The sequence below is a fragment of the Stegastes partitus genome, unplaced genomic scaffold, assembly GCF_000690725.1.
Source record: "Stegastes partitus isolate 25-593 unplaced genomic scaffold, Stegastes_partitus-1.0.2 Scaffold28, whole genome shotgun sequence".
Classification (NCBI taxonomy): domain Eukaryota; kingdom Metazoa; phylum Chordata; class Actinopteri; family Pomacentridae; genus Stegastes; species Stegastes partitus.
Window position 1 is genome coordinate 355248 of NW_007577759.1, and position 19788 is coordinate 375035.

At 40.1% G+C, this 19788-nt stretch overlaps 2 protein-coding genes across 3 annotated transcripts in view; one reads left to right on the top strand and one right to left on the bottom strand.

The window, feature by feature from the left end:
• Nucleotides 1-4668: 4668 nt before the first annotated feature.
• On the bottom strand, nt 4669-7049 carry sowahaa (sosondowah ankyrin repeat domain family member Aa). The gene has a single exon (XM_008298249.1). It carries the CDS (start codon nt 7037-7039, stop codon nt 5624-5626), a length of 1416 nt encoding a protein of 471 aa, XP_008296471.1. The 5' UTR covers nt 7040-7049; the 3' UTR covers nt 4669-5623.
• A 1718-nt stretch (nt 7050-8767) lies between these two features.
• Nucleotides 8768-19788, top strand: part of septin8a (septin 8a) — a 33273-nt gene continuing 22252 nt past the window's right edge. The window contains exons 1-3 of one of the 2 annotated variants that reach the window (XM_008298281.1): nt 8768-8920; nt 19100-19214; nt 19562-19757. In XM_008298281.1, the coding sequence (XP_008296503.1) occupies nt 8891-8920; nt 19100-19214; nt 19562-19757 (341 nt within the window). In that variant the 5' untranslated portion in view covers nt 8768-8890. The remainder of the gene's footprint in view (nt 8921-19099; nt 19215-19561; nt 19758-19788) is intronic. The other variant, XM_008298273.1, reaches the window with a different exon arrangement.

A 19788-nucleotide genomic window follows, 5' to 3' on the forward strand; every position in this document is an offset into this window, starting at 1 on the left:
CGACACACTGTCTCTACGAGTAAAATCATTTACTGTCACAGAAGTGTCCTGGGAGCAGCAATCATATTTATCTTCACTCTGCTTTTTTATTAAAAGTTTTGGTTTAAACATTTGCAGGTGGAAAACAATTGCAGCCAGTTATTAAATCTATGCTTTACTATGCGAGGAGGAAAATTGCATTAAAAAGTATTTGACACAAAAAGATGATGGACAAAAATGGGCCTGTAATTAAATGAAGGAGATTTTTTGAGAACTTTATTATGCTTTTATTGTGAGCGGAATTGTGCAAGCTTTAAGCTGCATTGTTGCATCTTGTCCCCATAATATCAGTGTCAGGAGACTGAAACAAAATGACACCTTTCAAGAGCATTTAAAGATTTTATCCTCTGTCCAGACCTCTGACTTGTCTCTCAAATTTAATGAAAGGAATCTGGATCAGCACCAACATTTATTGGGGTTTTCTGTGCCAATCCCGCATCTCTTCACCAAGTTTCATGAAACTCAGCGTGATAGTTTTGACATCATCTTGCAGACAATACAGCAGAAGAAGCAAAGGCCCTAGTCACATACCGTCACCAAATGAATACAGAAAATGGCTTTACAGGAATATTTTGAGATTTTGGGAAATCCACTCTTTGGCTATTTTTTCTGGAGGTTAGACAAGAAGATTGATGCGAAGCTTATGCCCCTTATGCAAATTAGCAAAGCCTAGCATATACAGTGCAAAACACTAAATCACATTTTCTATCTTGTTGGATTTAGTCTGATGAGTTTTGTGCAGATAAATAGGATAATGTGTTAATAAGTGAAGTGGTAGCTAGGGTGACACAGTTAACGTAGCTTAGCTTAGCAGAAACTGTGGAATTAGAAGGAAACAGCTAACCTGAATCTGTTTAAAGTTGAAAAATATACAGACTAGTGCTTGTAAAGCTCACTAATGAATACAAAGTAACTTGTTTCTTTAATGCATGTACAAATGGAAATGACATACATGCTGTAACTTTTCATAACAACAGCTGTTCATGCAAAGTTTTGGGAGTTTTTTTTTTAGCCTAGTGTCAAAATTATTTACGAAGAAGGGCCACAAGTTTGTTTTTTTTTTCTGTTTATGTGGTTAAATAGCATGATAGAATTACTTAGTGTGACATATTGGTTGCCATTTTTGAATTTGGACAGGGTCCAGTTTTCAGTTTCCCCCTGCTTTCAGTCTTCATGCTAAGCTACGCTAACCGCCTCCTGGCTCCAGGTCTGTATTGAACACACAGACAAGGAAGTCTCCAGGAAACTATTCCTGTAGGGGGAAAAATCTGATTTTTGAGGACTAAATGACGTGGTTAGATATGTTTTCCGCAGTTGGCTGTTGTCTTCCTCCTGTCGTGTATTTCATGCCTCACTGCTCCCATTTGTTCGGAACCACAGTGGAATGGCATCTACTTCGTCAGACACAACAAATGCTTATTAGAAAGAGCACAGAATGAACTGACAAAAAAACATAAATGCTTGGTTTCACATTGGCAAGTGGGAGAGAAAAATCCCAAGAGGACGGCGAGAGACGGCCGACAGCACTCAGTGTACTTTGCAGAAGTTTTAAAAAAAAGAAGCTTTTAATCAGATTCCCTCAGAAGCAGCAGAGGTATAAAACACAACTCGGGGATTTCTAAACAAGTCAAATCTTTGTCAGACAGTAATTGCATGGCAACGAGGTTTAGTGTCATTACAACGACAGCGTAAAGTGATGGAACATTGCTGCAGATAAGCAACTGTAGGGGACAGGAGGGCCTAAACACTGCAGCACTTCTGTCACTGCGCTGGATAATGAGGAGCTTTGCAGCTGATAATCACTAACTGTGTCCCTCTGTCTCCAAAGTGATGCAGGAAAACAGTAGATCTAACATAAACTCCAGCTGGGAGTCTACAGAATGAGGGTGCCTATTGCTTCGTGCAATGAAACAACTGTGTTAAAATGGCCAGAATATACAGCGGCAGGTCAGGAGGCTTGTTTATCAAGACGAATGACTCAGTGATTGCTCTGCCAGGTGCTCTGACTGACTTTTCCACCTGAACTCTGAACTCTCCGCCCGCAGGAATGTCAGCACACCCTCAGTCAGCCTGCAACCTCTGCCAGTCATTACTCAGCTCAGCTATGAAGGTTAACAAAAGCTTGCTGTCAAGCCAAATAACTAATGGCAGACCTGTATATCACCATGTTTTACTGCCTCTATGTGTTCCTGTTGACGCTTGGCTCATATTAAGCTAATTTAAGGGATGTAAGGGATGATAATTTATAATGGTAATGAATTCCAGACCTTCCTCTTTACACTCAGTGTCCACTTTATTTGGTACACCTGGTGTGCCATAAAATCCGATTTTATGATGCCTATAAATGTATAAATATAGTTTTTGTTGACACTGTCACAGAGGTATTTATTTAATTCTATGTTTTAGTGTTGAGGTCACAGTTACTCCTAAGAGGTGTTTTCAATATATATATATATATTTATTGATCATGCATGTAACAAAGAGAGGACAAAAAATATAAAAAAACAGCTTTCAGTATAATCTAAAAAACATATAATTGAATTAACACATTGCTGCTAATGCCACCAAACACTTCACATTACGGCTTTGCAAAAAAAAAGATATCATAGCAGGACTGTTTTAGTGAACTGCATTATATCTATACATAATAAAACGTATTTTGTGTGACTTGAGAGAGATCAGACATTTGTTTAAACCTGAGTTTAAGCGGACATCTGTCAAGGTATGATGTAGGATTGGCCTAATTTGTGTTGCCTTTTCTCCACACAAAGACATTATAGATTTACACATAATTGTTTCCAGTAGTTGAAGAAACAGAGGAGACACTCTACTGAACATCAGCTGACACTGATAAAGTCATTTAATTACCTTTTAAAGGGATGGTTTAGGGAAATACACTTTTTCACAGGACGGGGAAATCAATACTGCTCTCATGTTTGTGGGATCGATATGAAGCTACAGGTTAGTTCAGATTAGTACAGAGACTGGAGATAGGGGGAAACACCTCACATGGCTCTGTCTAAAAAAACTAAATCCACTGGTTGCCCAGCAACCTCCTGGTTCTGGAGGTTCTTACAGGAGGATTGTGGGACAACCAGCTGATTTTGGTACCACTGGTACTGTGCTGAAAGTACAGACTTGGAAGTGGTATCAAACTTACCATCTCGCTCCCAGGAACAAACAGGAAAGAATGAATTCCTGAATATTTAAAACTATTCCTTGAAATCTCAGTAATTCTGTACACTGTTGTGACATTTCTGTTTCTTTCTCTTTGTTTCTTATTTTGCCATAGGGGATTTTACACTTGATTTATTTATTTATTTATTTATTTTTAAATACTACACTACAGTGAGATGTACGTTTTAGTTGACTGCATTTTAAGCTTTTAACAGCTGAAGTTGAGCTTTTTATGGTTATTTTACAGATTACGTTGTAGATGCAACACAAAAAATCCAAAAAATGTGATGCGTCTCAACAGAATATAGACAGATTGCTGCACCAATGCTCATAATTTGACCAATTTCAAAACAAGTATCTCTTTTCTTTTGGTGCTTCAAAGTACATTTTTACTGCTTACACGTCTACATGTTGGTCATATAATGCAGAGCTGTTTATGTGCATAGTATAATTTAACATTAACTATTGCTGCTGGTTCTTTTATCTGTAGGATTTAAGCACTTTCCCCCCCTCCACACCGCTCTGCCTCTTGTTCCTGACCTTGTGCTGGCCTTTCTCCTCCCAGCAGTCGCAGAAAAGAACATTTGCTTAATAAAACCCAGAGGCTCGGCGATGAAACATCGTCCTGACGTGGAGACAATGCATGCTGCTGGGGAAATAACATTGTGAGACACGAGAGAAACAGAGGGCGACGACTTGAGGACAGACGAACGGTGGGGGGAAACGAGGCTGACCGCAGGAGGCGTACATTTTCCCAATGCTGTTTCTTTCCCTTTCGTTTTTCGATTTCATTTTCCAAACATGTTGCAGCTAAGAATGTCGTCTTCGTTGTCACCTAGTTAGTAACATCTGCGGTGCAAAATGGAACCACGACAGACAAGAAACAAGGCAGCAAAGGCCATTTTTTTCTTCTTCTGCTCTGTCTTGCCTTCACGTCGCTGCTCAGGCTGCAGTGATGCTATTAACACACACAGACTCGTAATCCCACTCAGCTGCTTATCTTGCTGAATCACAGCTGTCTCAACAAGCCAGAAGATGGATGCAAGCCATTTTTCACAGAGGGTTTGGCACATTAATGATTTATGGAACACCTGCACACACCTTATTAAATAACACACCTTGTACCTCGTACTAGTAAAATGAAGTGTAATTCTGTGAAATGCTATGTTTGTTTCTTTCAGTGGAGGTTTGCCTCTCCTTAACGCTTCGCAGAATTTAATAATTCATCCATTTAAAGTGAAGCAAAGATGAGGTTAGTGCTCTAAATTTGCCTCAGAGGCACAAACATCTCAGATTTTCTTTATTTATTTAATAATTTCTCTTGCTACTAGCGGTTTGATTCACTCATAAGTCAACACATCCTCACTTTGTAGTCTGTGCATGTTTGCCTCATGAAATCACTGCCCTCTGTTCGTGTCTTACTCAAGAAATGAAAACACAGAGGAAGGCGAGTCAGGTCTTGATCGTGGTAAATCAGAATTTATTTATTCTGCATTAACTTACTTTCAGCATCAACTCTTTTATTTATTCTGAATCAGGAATATTGTAAGGAAAGTTTGTTAAATAAAACTAAATATTAAAAATAAAGTTATCTGTGGAAAGATGTAGTGAGAAAAAGTGTAAAAAGAGGTTTTTTTTTTTTTTTACATTTTGTTATGAGGTTCAGTCTGAAATCACAATAAAAGGGAATATATAGCAAAAGGTAAGAGGTAATGGAAGCCCTGTTACATAAATGAAATAAATAACATAGTTCTTTCCATTGTGTAATGCTCAGTGCTGTTGTTTTTGTTGCCTGTATTAGAATGCTACAGTACAAAAAAACTTTAAAAGTAGAATTTCATTGTGATTAGTAATTCACACAGTGAAAATGAACTACAAAACAAACACAATGCAGCTATACAATTGTAAATCTTAAGCTTAATTTGAAAAACAACAGCTGAAATTGAACCAATGGTGCCTTTAAGAGACCACAGGCATGTGAGTGAGTAATAAGACGACTCACTGGGCCCACCTGAATACTGTCTGAGATACGCGACATGCAGGTAACATCCCAAACCACAAGTCTGCTGATTCAGTCAGTAAACAAACTCTGTGACGTTGTCAAGTCTTGATGACTTGGTTTCCATTTGAGAGACACATCTGTTTTTCCAGATGTTGCCAGAATTGCTAGACTTTCATGATTATCCCTTCACACAACAAACATTATATGTACATATATGATCAGAAGTCAAGTTTTCAGTTCAATATTAGTGTCAGGAAGTATAAATAAGACAGAAAAAACAAGAAAGATTTCATGTGATTTCACCATTGTTAAAGAAACCATTAAAATCTGAGGAATGTTGGTCGAATTCTTTGAAGGTTACTGGTGTGTTTTCACTATTCTCTCATGAAAACAAGAGCTCTGCCTTCACATGAAAACGTCTGATGCGAGTCTGTGTCTGAAGCTGCCGTTTTCTCGCTCCTCACTGGGGTCTTCGCTCAGGGAGGGAAACACCAGCCTCTGCTTGTGCTTCTTCTTGTGGCTTGTCGTGTTTGGCTGAAAGAGGCGGCTTATTGAATGCAGGCTCTTGGAGAGGTCCGGGACCATTTCCAGCTCCTCTTTCTCAGGCAGGGCTCTGTCCTGAGCTTTAGGTTCGCCCAGCATCTCCCTCACACCCCCAGCGACGTCTTTGTGCAGATATTGGTAAGCCTTCTTCCCGCAGTTGTCCCTGATGTTTACATTGGCTCCATACTCCCTCACCAGCATGGCCATGATGTAGTCCTGGCTGTGCAAGGCAGCAATGTGTAAAGGAGTGTATCCTCCGTGTGCTTTTACATTAATGTCAATGTCAACTCCTCCCTGCTTGGATAGGTCGATAATCTTCACAAGCATGTCACTGTTTCCACACTTGGCTGCCCAGTGCAGAGCAGTGAACCCTGACATGAAGTCCTTTTTCTCGGCCAGCTGGTTGTCTCTGAGCAGCAGGCCATAAACCTGGCTCCACTGGCCGGCGGCACTCTTAACCAGCCATTCGTGCTCAGACTGCTCCAGGGGAACCACGGAGGGACCCCTGGTCTCTTTGGGCTCCTCTGAGGCCTTGGTGCTCTTCACTGCCCTCCTCAGCTGGGGTGAACTCACGCTGCCGCTTGTCTCCACTGAAGGTGGCCTTCGCTTGTTCCTGAATGCATCTGGTTTTGGACTTTCAGGAGGTGGTTCATCTGGGTCCACCCTCAGCTTGCGGATCTCCACCTTGGTGGCACTGGGCGGCATTCTCAGAGGCAAAGCGTAGGGTTTCCTTTGGATGCTGGTGGCCTCATTTGAGCTGTTCTCCCCATTTGTGTCCTGCCTGAGAATCTCAAAATTGAGGGTCCTTTTAATTCTAACACTGTTGTATTTGCTCCTCTGCAGAGCCAGCTGTATAGGAGAGAGTAACTCTGCAGGAGTTTCATCCTGCTCTTCTTGATCAGGTTCAGAAACAGCTGATCTTTCCCCTCCTGCATCCTCACAGCCTTCAGTCTTTTCACTCCGCGCAGGTGGGCGCTGCTGCTCACCTGTCAGCGAGATCTCTTTATTTTCTGTCTTTTCCACATGGTTCTCCGCAGGCTGGACACTTTCCAGCAAATGATGAAACGTTTTCCTCAGGACGACGTATCGGACACCGTCGATTTCTCTGACGACGGCGAGGTTGTTGACAAAAGTCTTGAAAAGCTCCTTGTTCCGTTCTTTCTCTGCGGGATCGCCGGAGTCTATTGAGCCTTTGAACTTCACCACCAAGTCGGACTTCTTTACTTTTCCTCCCTCCGCTATCAGCAAAGACAGGACGGATTCTTGCGTCAAAGCCATTATTAAAGCCCGTGGACTCCAAAGTGAGAGCTTCTGACTCGGCTGCGTCCTGCTACACCTTTGTTCTGGTGACAGCAGCTAGCCTTCACCTGGCCGCTCACTTCTCTCCTCCCCACCTGGAGGAGTCTCTTTCCGGGGAAAGTGCGGACGTGGATGCAATTTGAATAATATATGCAGATGTTTTGCTGCAAACAAAGTGGCTGAGGGTTCAGGAAGGCTGTCCAGTAAAATCACTGAAGTGCTGTTCTTTATTTCTTCTAAAAATAAATAAATAAAACTAGAACTTTTCCAGCAGGCTCAACACTTAACCATTATTCTTCGACATTTATGAGCTTTAAAGATCACATTTTTTGTCAATCATTTTAAGTTCCCTCAGCTTAGAAATGTAAGATTCCCTGTTTCCCTAAAACATGTGCTAACCACACTTATGTTTATATTTTTTCATCTTATAAGTACCTTAGTTAAATGAACTGAGTTTATGAAGACAAGTTCAATCAACTTGATATGATAGGTTGAATTAATTAGATGATGGTAACGGGCAAACTTGCTTTTTTAATTAAAAAAAAAAAAAAAAATTATTTAAAGAATTTCTCCTTTTTCTAAATGTAAAACCCAGAATCAGGCAGACCTATGAAGCTGTTCCTTGTCACAGTGACATAAACAATACACCTACAGGTGCAAGGACTGTATTCAGTACTAACTGTTGTGTTATGGTTAACTTTGTTTTGACTATTACAAAAAGAAACAATCATAATTTAATTAATCAAAAACACACAACAACTTGCCAACATAACTTTTTTTTTCTCAAACTACCAAACACAAAAACACACACACACACAAGCCCACACAAAGCTTGCATTTAGCTTTATTTGTTGTATGTTTGATGTGAAGCATGAAAGCCAGCAGCCTTTCAAACTGATTAAATTAAAACACTTACAGAAAATAAGAATTTAAAAACAATGCAATGCATGTAATACATAAATTTTACAAACTGAGACTAAATTGTACAACAATGTCACGTGGTAGCTTGCTTTCCTATTGGCTGAGACACATTCTAGTAAAAATCAATCTCTGACCTCATTAATTAATTTAAATAGTAATGCCCTCCTTCGAAATTGAATTGATTGGGGATTTTATTTTATCTCCACTCGCTGTTGACATATATCTGCTCGGAGGTGCTGCTCGCTCCTGTCGTAGCTTGCAATGTTTGCAAAAATGACATTCCTGGACTGAATGGGAGTTTCACAGAAGTGGCCATATTGGAACGTATCTGTCACAGCCAAAGATGCAGAGTGAGCTCAAGATAGTTCACGGGCTACTTTAGCTTACATTAGACCGCCTGGGAACGCTTTAAAACGACTGTAAAATGCTTTCACACTCAGAATATATGAACATCTGTTTGCTAATTACTCATAACAGTTAACGAAAAAGAGAAGGCAATTTTTTAAAAATTGTACCCGTTAAATGTATTTGTATTAGTAGGCATATCCAAAAAGGAATGTCTCATTAACTCTGATTGCCAATTTATTTTCAAATGTCTTCGCTTTGGTGTCAGTTTGCACATTTTAGAGAAATAATGGGGCTCTTTTGGGCTTTTTTAGGCTTAAAACGAAAGGAATAGCAAAGAAAAAGACGCTGTTTACCGGAGCGACGCAGACGCGAACCAGCAGGGGCTCCTCTTGCCGCCTAGCTAGCTAGTAGCCTCCCTGCCCAGTTAGCAGCTGCTCTCCTCCTCCTCCTATCCCTGTCAGCGGCTCGCCTTGGTAGTTTAGCAGGGTAGTACGGAGAGACGAGGGCTGCTCCCTTTCGCCTCTGCTCAGTCTGCTCCTCCAGCACCATACATTCCGCACCATGGCTGCCACGGACGTTGACGTCTTTTCGGTAAGCAAAAAAAAATAAAAATAAAAAATGCCACGGCGGCTCCCCGTTTCGTCTTTTGGGACTGAAAGTGCAACCATGGGAACACTTGGTTGTGATTAGTAAGAGTGTATGTGTTAGCTGCTGTGTGTGGGTATGTAAGCTAAACCTCCCCCGCTTTTGAAAGCCTGGGCTCAGCCGAGATGGTGGAAGTGATTTCTGTGATGGTGACTGGGTTTCTCCCAGTTAAGACTTAAATAATGTCGCTGCCATAGTTGGCTGTTTTACCGTTCGTGCCTTGTTGTGTTTTTGTGCGTAATTGCGTTTCTGCCCATGTACGCGCTGCTAGACATATGGGTGTAGCGTATGGCACCGCTGTGTATTAGAAGTGGCTGTAAACACAACACACTCAGGAGAAATGCACCACTAACGCTAAATATGATTATTTTAAAACATAAAGTAAACACCCATTTATTCAGTCTGTCTTTTGTGTAGTATTTTATAAATTTATGGTTGTAAAATGTATACTTATTTTGTGTTTTTCATGAGTATTATGTTTTTTTTCTGTTTATTTTGATGCCATTTTGCAGTTTTACTGCATTCATGTATTATGTGGAATATTTAATAATTTTATTTATTTATTATTTCTTGTATTATCTTTCACTACCTCTGTTTTATTTTGTATTTTTTGCAATGCATGAATCTAAATCCGTTTTTAGCATCACATGTATTACAGGGCACAATTCAGCTGCATTTGATTTGTTTTTGCTGTATTAATTAAGTATAAATGACTGACTGATTGATATATCAATACCGCTTTTGGAATATAACAAACACAGCAGCTATCTACTTGGAAAAACTACTTGCTCTATTTAAAGTCACTATTGTGCACCACTGGCACACTTCCCTAAAAGATGTATTAACTGGAGTTTTGTTCTGTTTAACTGAAATATTGTTATGAATAACAAGATGACACTAACTTCTCTATGATGAGAATCGGTTCTTGCACTGTGTTGCCATGTGGTTTTACTTTAACTCCCTGTTCAGGGATGCAAACTTGAACACCTTCTTGACTCAAAAATGTGATATTTACACCTAAGGGTATGTCAGTTTTAGCAGCCATATGCTAAACAAGCTCTGGCTACCTTGCTCCCTACACTACCACAGTAGTAGGTTGGGCACGCAGTCAGGTGAACGTGGAATGCTTCTTGCATTGTTTTCATAGTAACAAACCGTGTTGTCAGTCATGTGTAACCGTGTAGTTTCTGTAGGGTGGTGCAATAGAGGTTAATGAAAACGGCAGTAGCCTGTAGTAAGTGATTCTTATGTCAGATATTCCCACACAACAAAGAATGAGTGTATGGAAAGCAAAATTAAAGTGACAACTGCACAGGAGGGGATTTAAAAAGGCTGATTAACTTTTTGGCAGATGCTTGAAGAGATCTCTTGAATTGGACAGTAAGCAGCACTGAGTTGCAGGGATAAAGAGATTAAGAACACACTCCGGGCCACTCCTACCCTTTTATTGGTGCAACACATGTCTGCAAAGAGAAGAGAGGATCCAAAAAGATGCAGTGGATATTGCGCACTTGGCATTTCTTAAATCAGGAAGGTATCCAAGAGTGGGTACAGGTTGCAGAAGATATTGCAGAGTGGCCATTTCTAAAATGTCTCTTTTGGAATACAAAATTAGAGGATTGATTAATGAGGAAAAATGCTGAGGATGCAGTGAAACTGCCTGGTGTTAACAGCAACACAGCTGTCCGACTGTCTGACTTCCTGTCTAACTTTGTAAACTAAGTGAGACCACATTGAACAAACTGACATGCTTGCCTGGTCGCTTGTGTAAAGGGAACACTGTTAATTATGTGCAGCTATTGATAGAGATGTGTGGTTTGTTAGATTGTTGGGCCACGTCGATCCCATTCAGTGGAGACCCTAGCTTTAGTTTAGCTTTCTAGGCCGCATCCACATGAAACGATCAATGTAGCCAACTACGCAACAACTTCTATTGTTTTCAGTCAATGATTAAATTCAAATGTGTAGTATAAAAAGATGATGTTCATTTAAGTGGTTATGTAATGAAAGGCCCTATACCATATTTAGCATGTTCAGTGATTACTGACCCCGAAGAGTATTGTCTCTCCCGTGAGGCCTGCATGCATAAAATGAAATTAGCTTCATAAAGTGCTTAAAGCAAAGTAAACAGGAGTGAGGAATTATGGGACAAGTCGCTAGTGCTGTAAATCAGCAGCTTTGCCTGTTTAACTTGTGCATATTGTGTCTAATTGAATATATGTGCTGCAGTTACAGATTAGTTTTGTGAATTCACTGTACTTCATCATTTAAAACACCTCCTAGGGCAGGCACGAACGTACCTTTCCCATGCTGTTTAGGTCAGATTGTAGTTCAAGTTTGCTGACTGTTGCACAGCTTCAGTGTTGTCGGCTGTATATAGAACATACAGGCCAGAACAGCCTTGAGGCAAGTTTGTCAAACCCAGTAACACAAATGAATAACGACAGCCGAGCTGCTGCCTCTGTTGTGATGAGTCAATATCCATCTATAGATCGGAGTTTCTCAGAATGTCGGTGGACTAAGGTTAAAATTCTTTTCCGAATAATGGTGGAAAACCTGAAGGTTTTGCAGCGATAATGTTTATCCTGTCGTTTTAATAGCACTGTTGTTCTTTATGGTTGCATCGATAAAAGAAACTCGAACTGTAGTTCACCCTAAACAGCTGTTAAACAGGATGAACTGGAAGGTAGAGGCAGTCCCATAACCTCCCAAGTTTGATCCTCATATCACCCAATGAGTCCGTCAGCAGTCATGTGCTTTTTGAAAGCTCTCCCTTCAACCTAAAATGCCCTAATTCAGATGGTTTATTTGTATCACATGCATTATCAGTATGCATTTTTTGTATTAGCATAGACATTAAAAATGAAAAAAAAAGATTCATGCAGTCACATTTTTTTCCAATTATTATCTGGACCACTGGGCTTTTTGGTTTCTGATCTATGCAGTGTGAACGCTTAAATCAAGTCAAACCTGACTCAACCTAGCCAGCGCTGGCAGGGTGGACAACAAAACAGAAAGGTTCAGTAATTTATCTGACAGACTGCACTTTAGACTGCATCCCCTGCAAATTCAGTTAGTCTGATGTCAGTAAATATCCACAAGAAACCCAGAAACAGAGAAAAATGGGTTAGGTTTCTCTTTTCTCAAGTCACAATTTCATGTGTGTGTGAATTATGTAATCAGTCCCTCCTGTTATTTTCTATCATCAGTTTTAGCACAATGAAATGAAAACAGGATCTGAAGCATCTAAACAAATGGCATAAAATAATAATTAACACTCAGTTCACAGAGTTTTCTGTGTCAGAGTTCAGTTTGTTTCCAGAGTTCCACAGATACCTCAGAGTGAGATTTTATTACTTAAAGTGCTCTCCACTGGGATCCACATTTTTTCAAGTGTGCAGTCTGTGATTAAATCAAGTTTGCCTTCTTGATGTTGTCTGTGCCAACAGCATTCAGAAACACGCATAACTAGCCCAGATCTTGAAGCAAGAATGCCTTTATCTTGTTTAGCACGCATGAAAGCAGTAACACGGATGTGATTCTGACCAGTTTTACCACTGATTTATAAAGATATTGACTTGTGGCTGATTAGATAACTGACAGAACTAAACACATAATACTTTTTTTTAAAAATTAGACTTTCCTCTTTTTCTTCCTCAGTTCAGTAATTGTAAGGAAATGGTGTGTTTTTGAACAGCCCTGTAAAGATGAGTGCGCTGTACATCTGTCTCATAAAATGGTTCCTGTCTCCTTTCCCATCTGTCTCAGTCTTTTTTTTTGTGTCTTTCCTGTTGGGCATAGATGAGTGATGAAGCTCAGCAGCAATTTGACCATACAGTTGATGTGCATTAGTGTGGGACAAGAAGGAGAGCAAGTATATTTGATGAGATAAAAAAAAGGAAAACTAGTTTTTTATCTGTGTGTGTGTGTAAATTCCTGATGGCCCGCATGGTATTCAAATCTCAACCGTCAACATTTTTACCATTACGAGATCACTGTCAGCACAAGTAGCTGCAGGAAAATGGCAATACGCAAGGGCAACATCGAAAGGTGTGGTCAGAGCTGGCAAAATTAAAAAACAGCTCACTCAAATATATTTCTTGTTTGTTAACAGAGAATGAGATGTAAAAATCTGTTTGTTTTTTTTTTACTGTAATTCATCATGTGCATTAATACCAAAATCGCTGTTTCAGATTGCAACAGTGTAATCTACCAGTGCACACATTGAGACAGTTTAAAGGAAATCAAACTTTGCTTCCATGAATCTACATGTCGGTCATCGGACAGGAAGCACCAGTCAGCAGCAGCTTCATCTAAAGCGTACTGAATGTGAGTGTGGGTTTGTCATTGAGGTCGCGGTTATCACAAGATCTCCACCCCTCGCAGATGCTAAGTTGAATCAGGCCCACAGTGTATCAAGAAGCCCCCAAACTGACATCTGCACTTTCCTAACTTGAAACAGGCTAATGGAATGAGTCATCCTTCAGTAACTAGCTGAGTACAGTACATGAAAAATACGTCTTCCGAAGTCATATAAACGTAGTTTCAAGTCATGTTTTCATTGAGTAAATTTTCAGATTTTAGATACTGAACATTTTATTTAAGAGCCCAGAGATGGGGACGTGTTGGTTTAGCATGAGTCCTTGACGAGTCAGTTCAAGTACAGATTCTACAGTCGAAATACAAGCCTTTTCAGTGCCTTTGGTCTTAAGTTAAGTGTAAAATTCAAATGTAAGAAAAAAAGGTCAAGTCAGGTCAAAAGAATTTATTTATTTAACTGCGACGTCTAAAACAAAACATGCCAGTCAGGAAAATAGTATTTTTGATCGCATAAAAACAACAATGCTTTTGCTGTCCTGCAATTATCCACTCATCGAAGTCCCAAACTGGTTTAAAATTAAGGCACAACCCCAAACGGAATTAAAATCTCTTACGTAAGACTGCAATAAGCTATTATTAACCTGTCAGTTATTTCTATTCATAAATTTATTAGTCATTTCACTTTAAAATGTCAGAATAATAATGAGAAATAGCACATCAAACTGTGTCAGGACACAAGGTAATATCTTCTGATGACATTTTCTGTCAAAATCAAAATCTCACATTTAAGAAGCAGGAACTAGCAAGTGTTTTTTCTTCTTCTCTTGTTAGACTAATTTATTCATTGACCAATTGTTCCAGCTCTTCCTTTGTCAAAACCACCAAAAAAACAAACCAAAAAAACGGACAAAAAAAAAAAACACAGTAGCTTGCTGCATTTTCAGTTGTTTACTCTTTAGAACCTTGTCATAGTGTACATGCAGTATGTATACAGGTATGTCTTTAAAATAACAAATTTGTAATATATAGATAGAAGTAGAAAATTGCCACTAAATTGATCGAAGAGGAAAAAAATCTCTTGAAAAAATATGGAACACTATCTGCAGTTGAACTGGCCTCTTTAAAGTTTAACATGGTTACATGACATTTAAGGGAAGCTAGTTCTACACAAAGTGCACCTCGAGTCATTGTAAATATTTGAAGCCTTCCCTCAGTATATTCCCCCCCCCCACACACACACAAACACGAGCTGCAGCTGCGTGTGTTTCAGTCTGTGAGGTTGCTGCTGTCTGTCTATCAGGTGGAGGCTCAGTGAAGCAGACACAAGCTGGAAACACAAGTCGAACACAAGTCAGGTGAGGATGGAGGCCAGAAGGCAAGAAGGAAGCAGGGGAGGGAACAGAAAGCCAGCAAGAGGGGGGCTCTGCAGAGAAAGAGGATGACTGAATTTGAGGTCACATCAGGGACGTTCACCGAAATGTTTCCGTGGACTGATGGGTGCACGATGAGCTGAGATCTCTGTTTTGGCCTCAGTTTATGTCAGGTCGAATCTGCATCACATATTTATTGGACCTTTAGGAGAGTTGATGTCACGGCTGATGTCAAAGTGCCTTGTGAGCTTGCTTCGCTGCTGCCAGGGGATTTGCTCATTGCTGTAATTTTTGAAATGCTTCAGCTCCATTTTTAACATGAAAGTAGTAAAAGAATGTGTTAAGTTCAGATTGACAGAAAAACAGTTGTTGGGTATTTTTTCACATTATTCTATTGTTTTATAGACTAAACAATCAGAACTTGATAAACTGGAGAACATACAATGAAAATAATCATTCAATTCTGCAGAAGGTTTTACTACGAGGTTGCTTGATTGATTCATGTTTGCTCAGAGAGTTGTATATCTGGATTTGTTGCTTGACTTTAAAACTGTAGACACATACCACCTGTTATTTACATTTCAGAATGCTTTCACCGCTTTCATAGGCCTTTTTTTGCAGCTGATATTTTGCACAGGTGTCACTTTGAAATTTAATAACAGCCCTGGTTTATTCACGTGTCCCAGTAAATTGCAGCATTGTGACGGTGTGAGCTGGCATGCACAACACCAGGGCCCTGAAATGGGAGCAACTATATAGAATTCAGCATCATAAATTTTTTAACAAATCTTATATACGCTCGTGCTTTTCCTTCTGTCACCCTCCAAAGTGCCTTCTGAAATCAAGGCCTATTCCAGTCCGGCTAGCTACAAACGTGCATTGTTTTGAACCAGCCATTATTGTTTGTGCCTCATTTCACTTTGAGCCACCTGGGGCCCCTCTGCGCAGCCATTTCCTGCCTGGCCTGGTGATACGATGGCCTGGGAACCGTGTTGTCTCTTCACTCTAGAACAGTTAACCAGAAGCTTTTCATTCCTGTCATACTTTGTGCTGCTGCTCTTCTCTTCTCTGCGCTAACTCGGGTGGGAGGACAGACGGATGCCTCATAGTTTCCCTAACTGATTTCCTTTGCTGATGGGTGTTGTTATGCTCTTGTCATTAAATGTGTTTGGAACTCATAAAAGCAGGGTTATTTTAGGCTTTGTCACACGTTGTTGTTGAGATCCAGTTGGTTTTTAGTTTCTTAAGATTTTAAAGAATGTACAGTGAACTCCTTCAGTTCTTGTACAAACAAGAAAATAACCAGATATAGACATATCGGACTTCACCTACCTATTTAGGCTGAATACAAGCTAAACGTATGTAAGAATCTTTCAATTCAAAGCACTTAAAAAAACTAAATAAGAGTAGCAGCTTTACATAAATTTAATCAGTGTTGCATTTTCATCCAACTTTAACCTTCTGCTTGACTACATTTCAAAAGTGTATAAATATTTTTTACCACACTGCATTGTTTTGACAGCTGACGATTGTAGACATTTTGAAAATTAAGGTTTTTCACCCAAAACGCACTGTCCTTTTCTATAACATTGTTTCTTGCGCTATATTTGGTTATCACGAAATCTGCATGAATTCTTTTGAAGTCTTTTTAAAATGTGAAAACAGTCTGTGCAGTCAGATTGTTCTAAACTGATTTGTTAAAGTCCAAAAATGTTTTTTTTATAATTTCAATGCAGTATGTTCATATCTATTAGTGATTGCACTTCTTCCTTTTAAGCTATATTGTATTGCAGGACCTCTTCTTGCAGAGGACTGTTTTCACTTTGCTGTATTGTGACTTTTACTACTCTGAAGGATCTGAGTACTTCCTCCACCAGTCAGTCCAGTGCACACACACTCTCTCATTCAGTCAGTCAAGTAACCGCTTGGGGAGTTTGTGTCCACGTCTGCAGTTGAGTTCTGTCTGATCCTAAAAGATAACACTGTTGGTCAGGTCGGCGTGCTCACTTCGCAGCCCTCAGTCACGGACCCATCTGCTTCATGTGTGTCACCCACTCATACACAAAGATTATGTGATGCTGACAGCTTGATCTGGTTTCAGTGTAGGAGGTAAACCCAGAATTATCTCAAGTCAGAATCCTTGTTATTTTTTTGAATCTGAGAGTTTCATCGTAGTGGTTTGGTGAGTTTGGAGCAGTTCCCACAGAAATGAGGTTCACATGGTCAGAAAGCTCCTTAAGACTGATTATGTCATAAACTTGAAGCTTGACGTTGGCAATGATTCTCTCCAGACCCAGATATGAATTGAATAGGCATGATGAGCTTCCAGAAGTGAGCTTGTGACCTAAAATGTCCGCTTTCAGACTTGTAGAGTAAGACCAAAAAGTTCACTAGAACAAAAAATGCTGTCAAGATGCTGTTGTGCAAAGAACCTTATTACCAACTGTGTTTTATAACCAAAACGAGCATGCAGGCCTTTATTTATCCTTTCACAGATAAATAAAGGCTTATATAAATGAGGAACTGCTCTTATTTTAAACCCCACTCAAGAATCCAGAGAGTCTTTGCGCTGGTTTCCTTCCAGGCACGATACCAGAATCCACACCCTCCCCCTCCAGTAATCTATCTGAATATTTCTACGAGCTACGTTCAGCGAGCTGAATACCACAGGGAAGCATTAATGTCGCTTAACAAGATCTGAGTTTACAGTGAGTAACAAACAAAGAGTGGCCACTGCCTGTTCCCTTTTCTCATCCCTGTAAACTGTCTACTGAGTGCTGCAAACATTACATTCATCTGGCAGATGCTTTTGTCCAAAGTGACTTATAATAAGTGCATGAAGACACAGAAGCAAGAGCTAGATATCATTTACAAATGGAAACTGAAAGAGTGATAGATGGAGAACTGCAATCACACTTTTGCACAGGAACTTTTTCCTTCTCCCTAGCATCTCAATAAATGTAATATATGATCCACGAAGCCATACCTAATGCATGGCTTTTTCCATATCTATAAAAACGTTGTTATATAGTGAAACTACAGCAGTTAAAAACTTGAGAATACCTTATTTAACTGTGAGTGTGCTGCTACCTGCCATGAACTACATTTCCGTGTTTGACTGGATGTTTTTCAAACTGCATCACATTTAAAAACATTTAAAAAATATTTTTTAATTCATCACACGTATTAATGTAGCGTAATAAACTCTACAATACAATCTGCACCAGGTCAGCTCAGGATTGCCTAGCTCAGCTCATGTCAGATTACTCGAGCTGTGCTGCCTGACACATTAAGCCCCGTTTCTTTTTTCTTTTTTTTTCCCCCCCTTGAAACTTACAGACACTCACACATTGCTCATCCTTTATTGTGCAGTTCAGTCAGGTTTATAAGTCATCTACTGTGCATTCAGAGCCTGCTTCCACCTCTCAGTTCAGTGTGGTTGGGTTGCGTTCAGCTGAGCTCTGCTCGGCTCTCAGGCTGCCTGTGTTCGGTGACATCAGCCTTCAAGTATGCAGTCCTTCGTGGCTGAGCCAGATGAGATCGGGTGGCCCCATTCATCTCAAGGTGCTGTCTGCTCCCCTCCTCTACAGCTTTTTAACACTCATTTTCAGTTCAGATGGGTTACACAAGCCAGATCAAAGGTGAAAATGCTTACAACCCAATAGTTTTGTCTGCCAGTCTTTGACTTGTTGTGTATCGGGAATCTTTGCGCTTTCAGTTCCAGGATGCTCTCCTCTAAATCCACATTGATTACAAAGTGGTTGTGCACAGCCTCTGCAATAATTTACAGTAACTGTGGTGAATGGATATAATTTTTAGTCTTGCTTACAGGTTTTGGCAGTGCTGCCTGTACAATTCTATGTGTTTGTGTTGGGAAGCGTGATGATGTAGTGGCTAAATCACCAAAAATGGTTATATATCATTTATTCACATTGCTTACACTACTGCGTCTGTGAAAACCCATCAATGCTGGAGCAATAGAAAGGAGTTATATTGAAGTAGTGATTTATTATTGTGAAGCGCAGCTAAACTTACATCTTGCAACTATAGAAGTGACTTTTACTCCAAGCTGATGATGTATATTTTCCATACTTCATATATAATAAATGGTTGAGTGACATACTTTCCCCAGTTGTGTCTTTTAAAGTACAGCAATTCCCTGTGTAGAAATGTCTGAAGTTCCTCGTGCTTATGAAGGATTATTCTTCAAGCTCATCCTCACAGCAGCCCCTGATTACCAAACTCATAACGTGGTGGATGGGTTTTACATTTACAGAATGAACAGAGGGTCTTTGATGTTTACTTGCAGAGGAATGTGAGTGCTCCGGTGTCTGTGCCATCCAGCACTTCCTACCTCTCTTACTAATGTGTTCGCCATGTGTTTTCCTCACACGCACCAGACTTCTAATGGTTTGTTTTGTTTTGTGTCTTTCAGAATGAAGAGAAGCGTAATCTCAGTTTGGGCGGCCATGTTGGATTTGACAGCCTCCCTGACCAATTGGTCAGTAAATCAGTCACACAGGGCTTTTGTTTCAACATTCTGTGTGTAGGTGAGTAATAAACACTGTCTGCACAATGACAAAACGTGATGTACGTTGTGTAAAGCCAGTCGCACAAATGCATTGCTGTATCTACTCAGCACGTCTCTAGAGTCCCTTTGCCCCGATCTCTACTTGATTTACTTCCTTCTAAACAACATGTTTAGCTGTAGAAAATAGCGGCATCATGTTGTTTTCCTTGACATGAGAGAAATACACAGGCCTCTCTGTTGCATTCCTGCAATAAAAACCCGTGTCTGAAAGCTGATGAATTGCTCCCTGGTGACTGAGTAATTTAACTCTCTTTCTCTCTCTCTCTTTCTCCGCCTCTTGTTTTCTCTGCCTCCATCCATTCACAGGCGAGACTGGTATCGGAAAATCAACATTAATGAACACACTCTTTAACACCATGTTTGAGAACGAAGAGGCGAGCCATTACCAGAACGGCGTGTACCTGCGGCCGCGAACATACGACCTGCAAGAAAGCAACGTCCACCTCAAACTGACGATTGTAGACACCGTTGGCTTCGGCGATCAGATCAACAAAGAGGATAGGTGAGGATGGTCAAATTATGATGTGATCGTG

Bases quoted from the DNA above. Each gene is read 5' to 3' on its own strand.
- sowahaa (XM_008298249.1), bottom strand. From the start codon at position 7,039: ATGGCTTTGACGCAAGAATCCGTCCTGTCTTTGCTGATAGCGGAGGGA.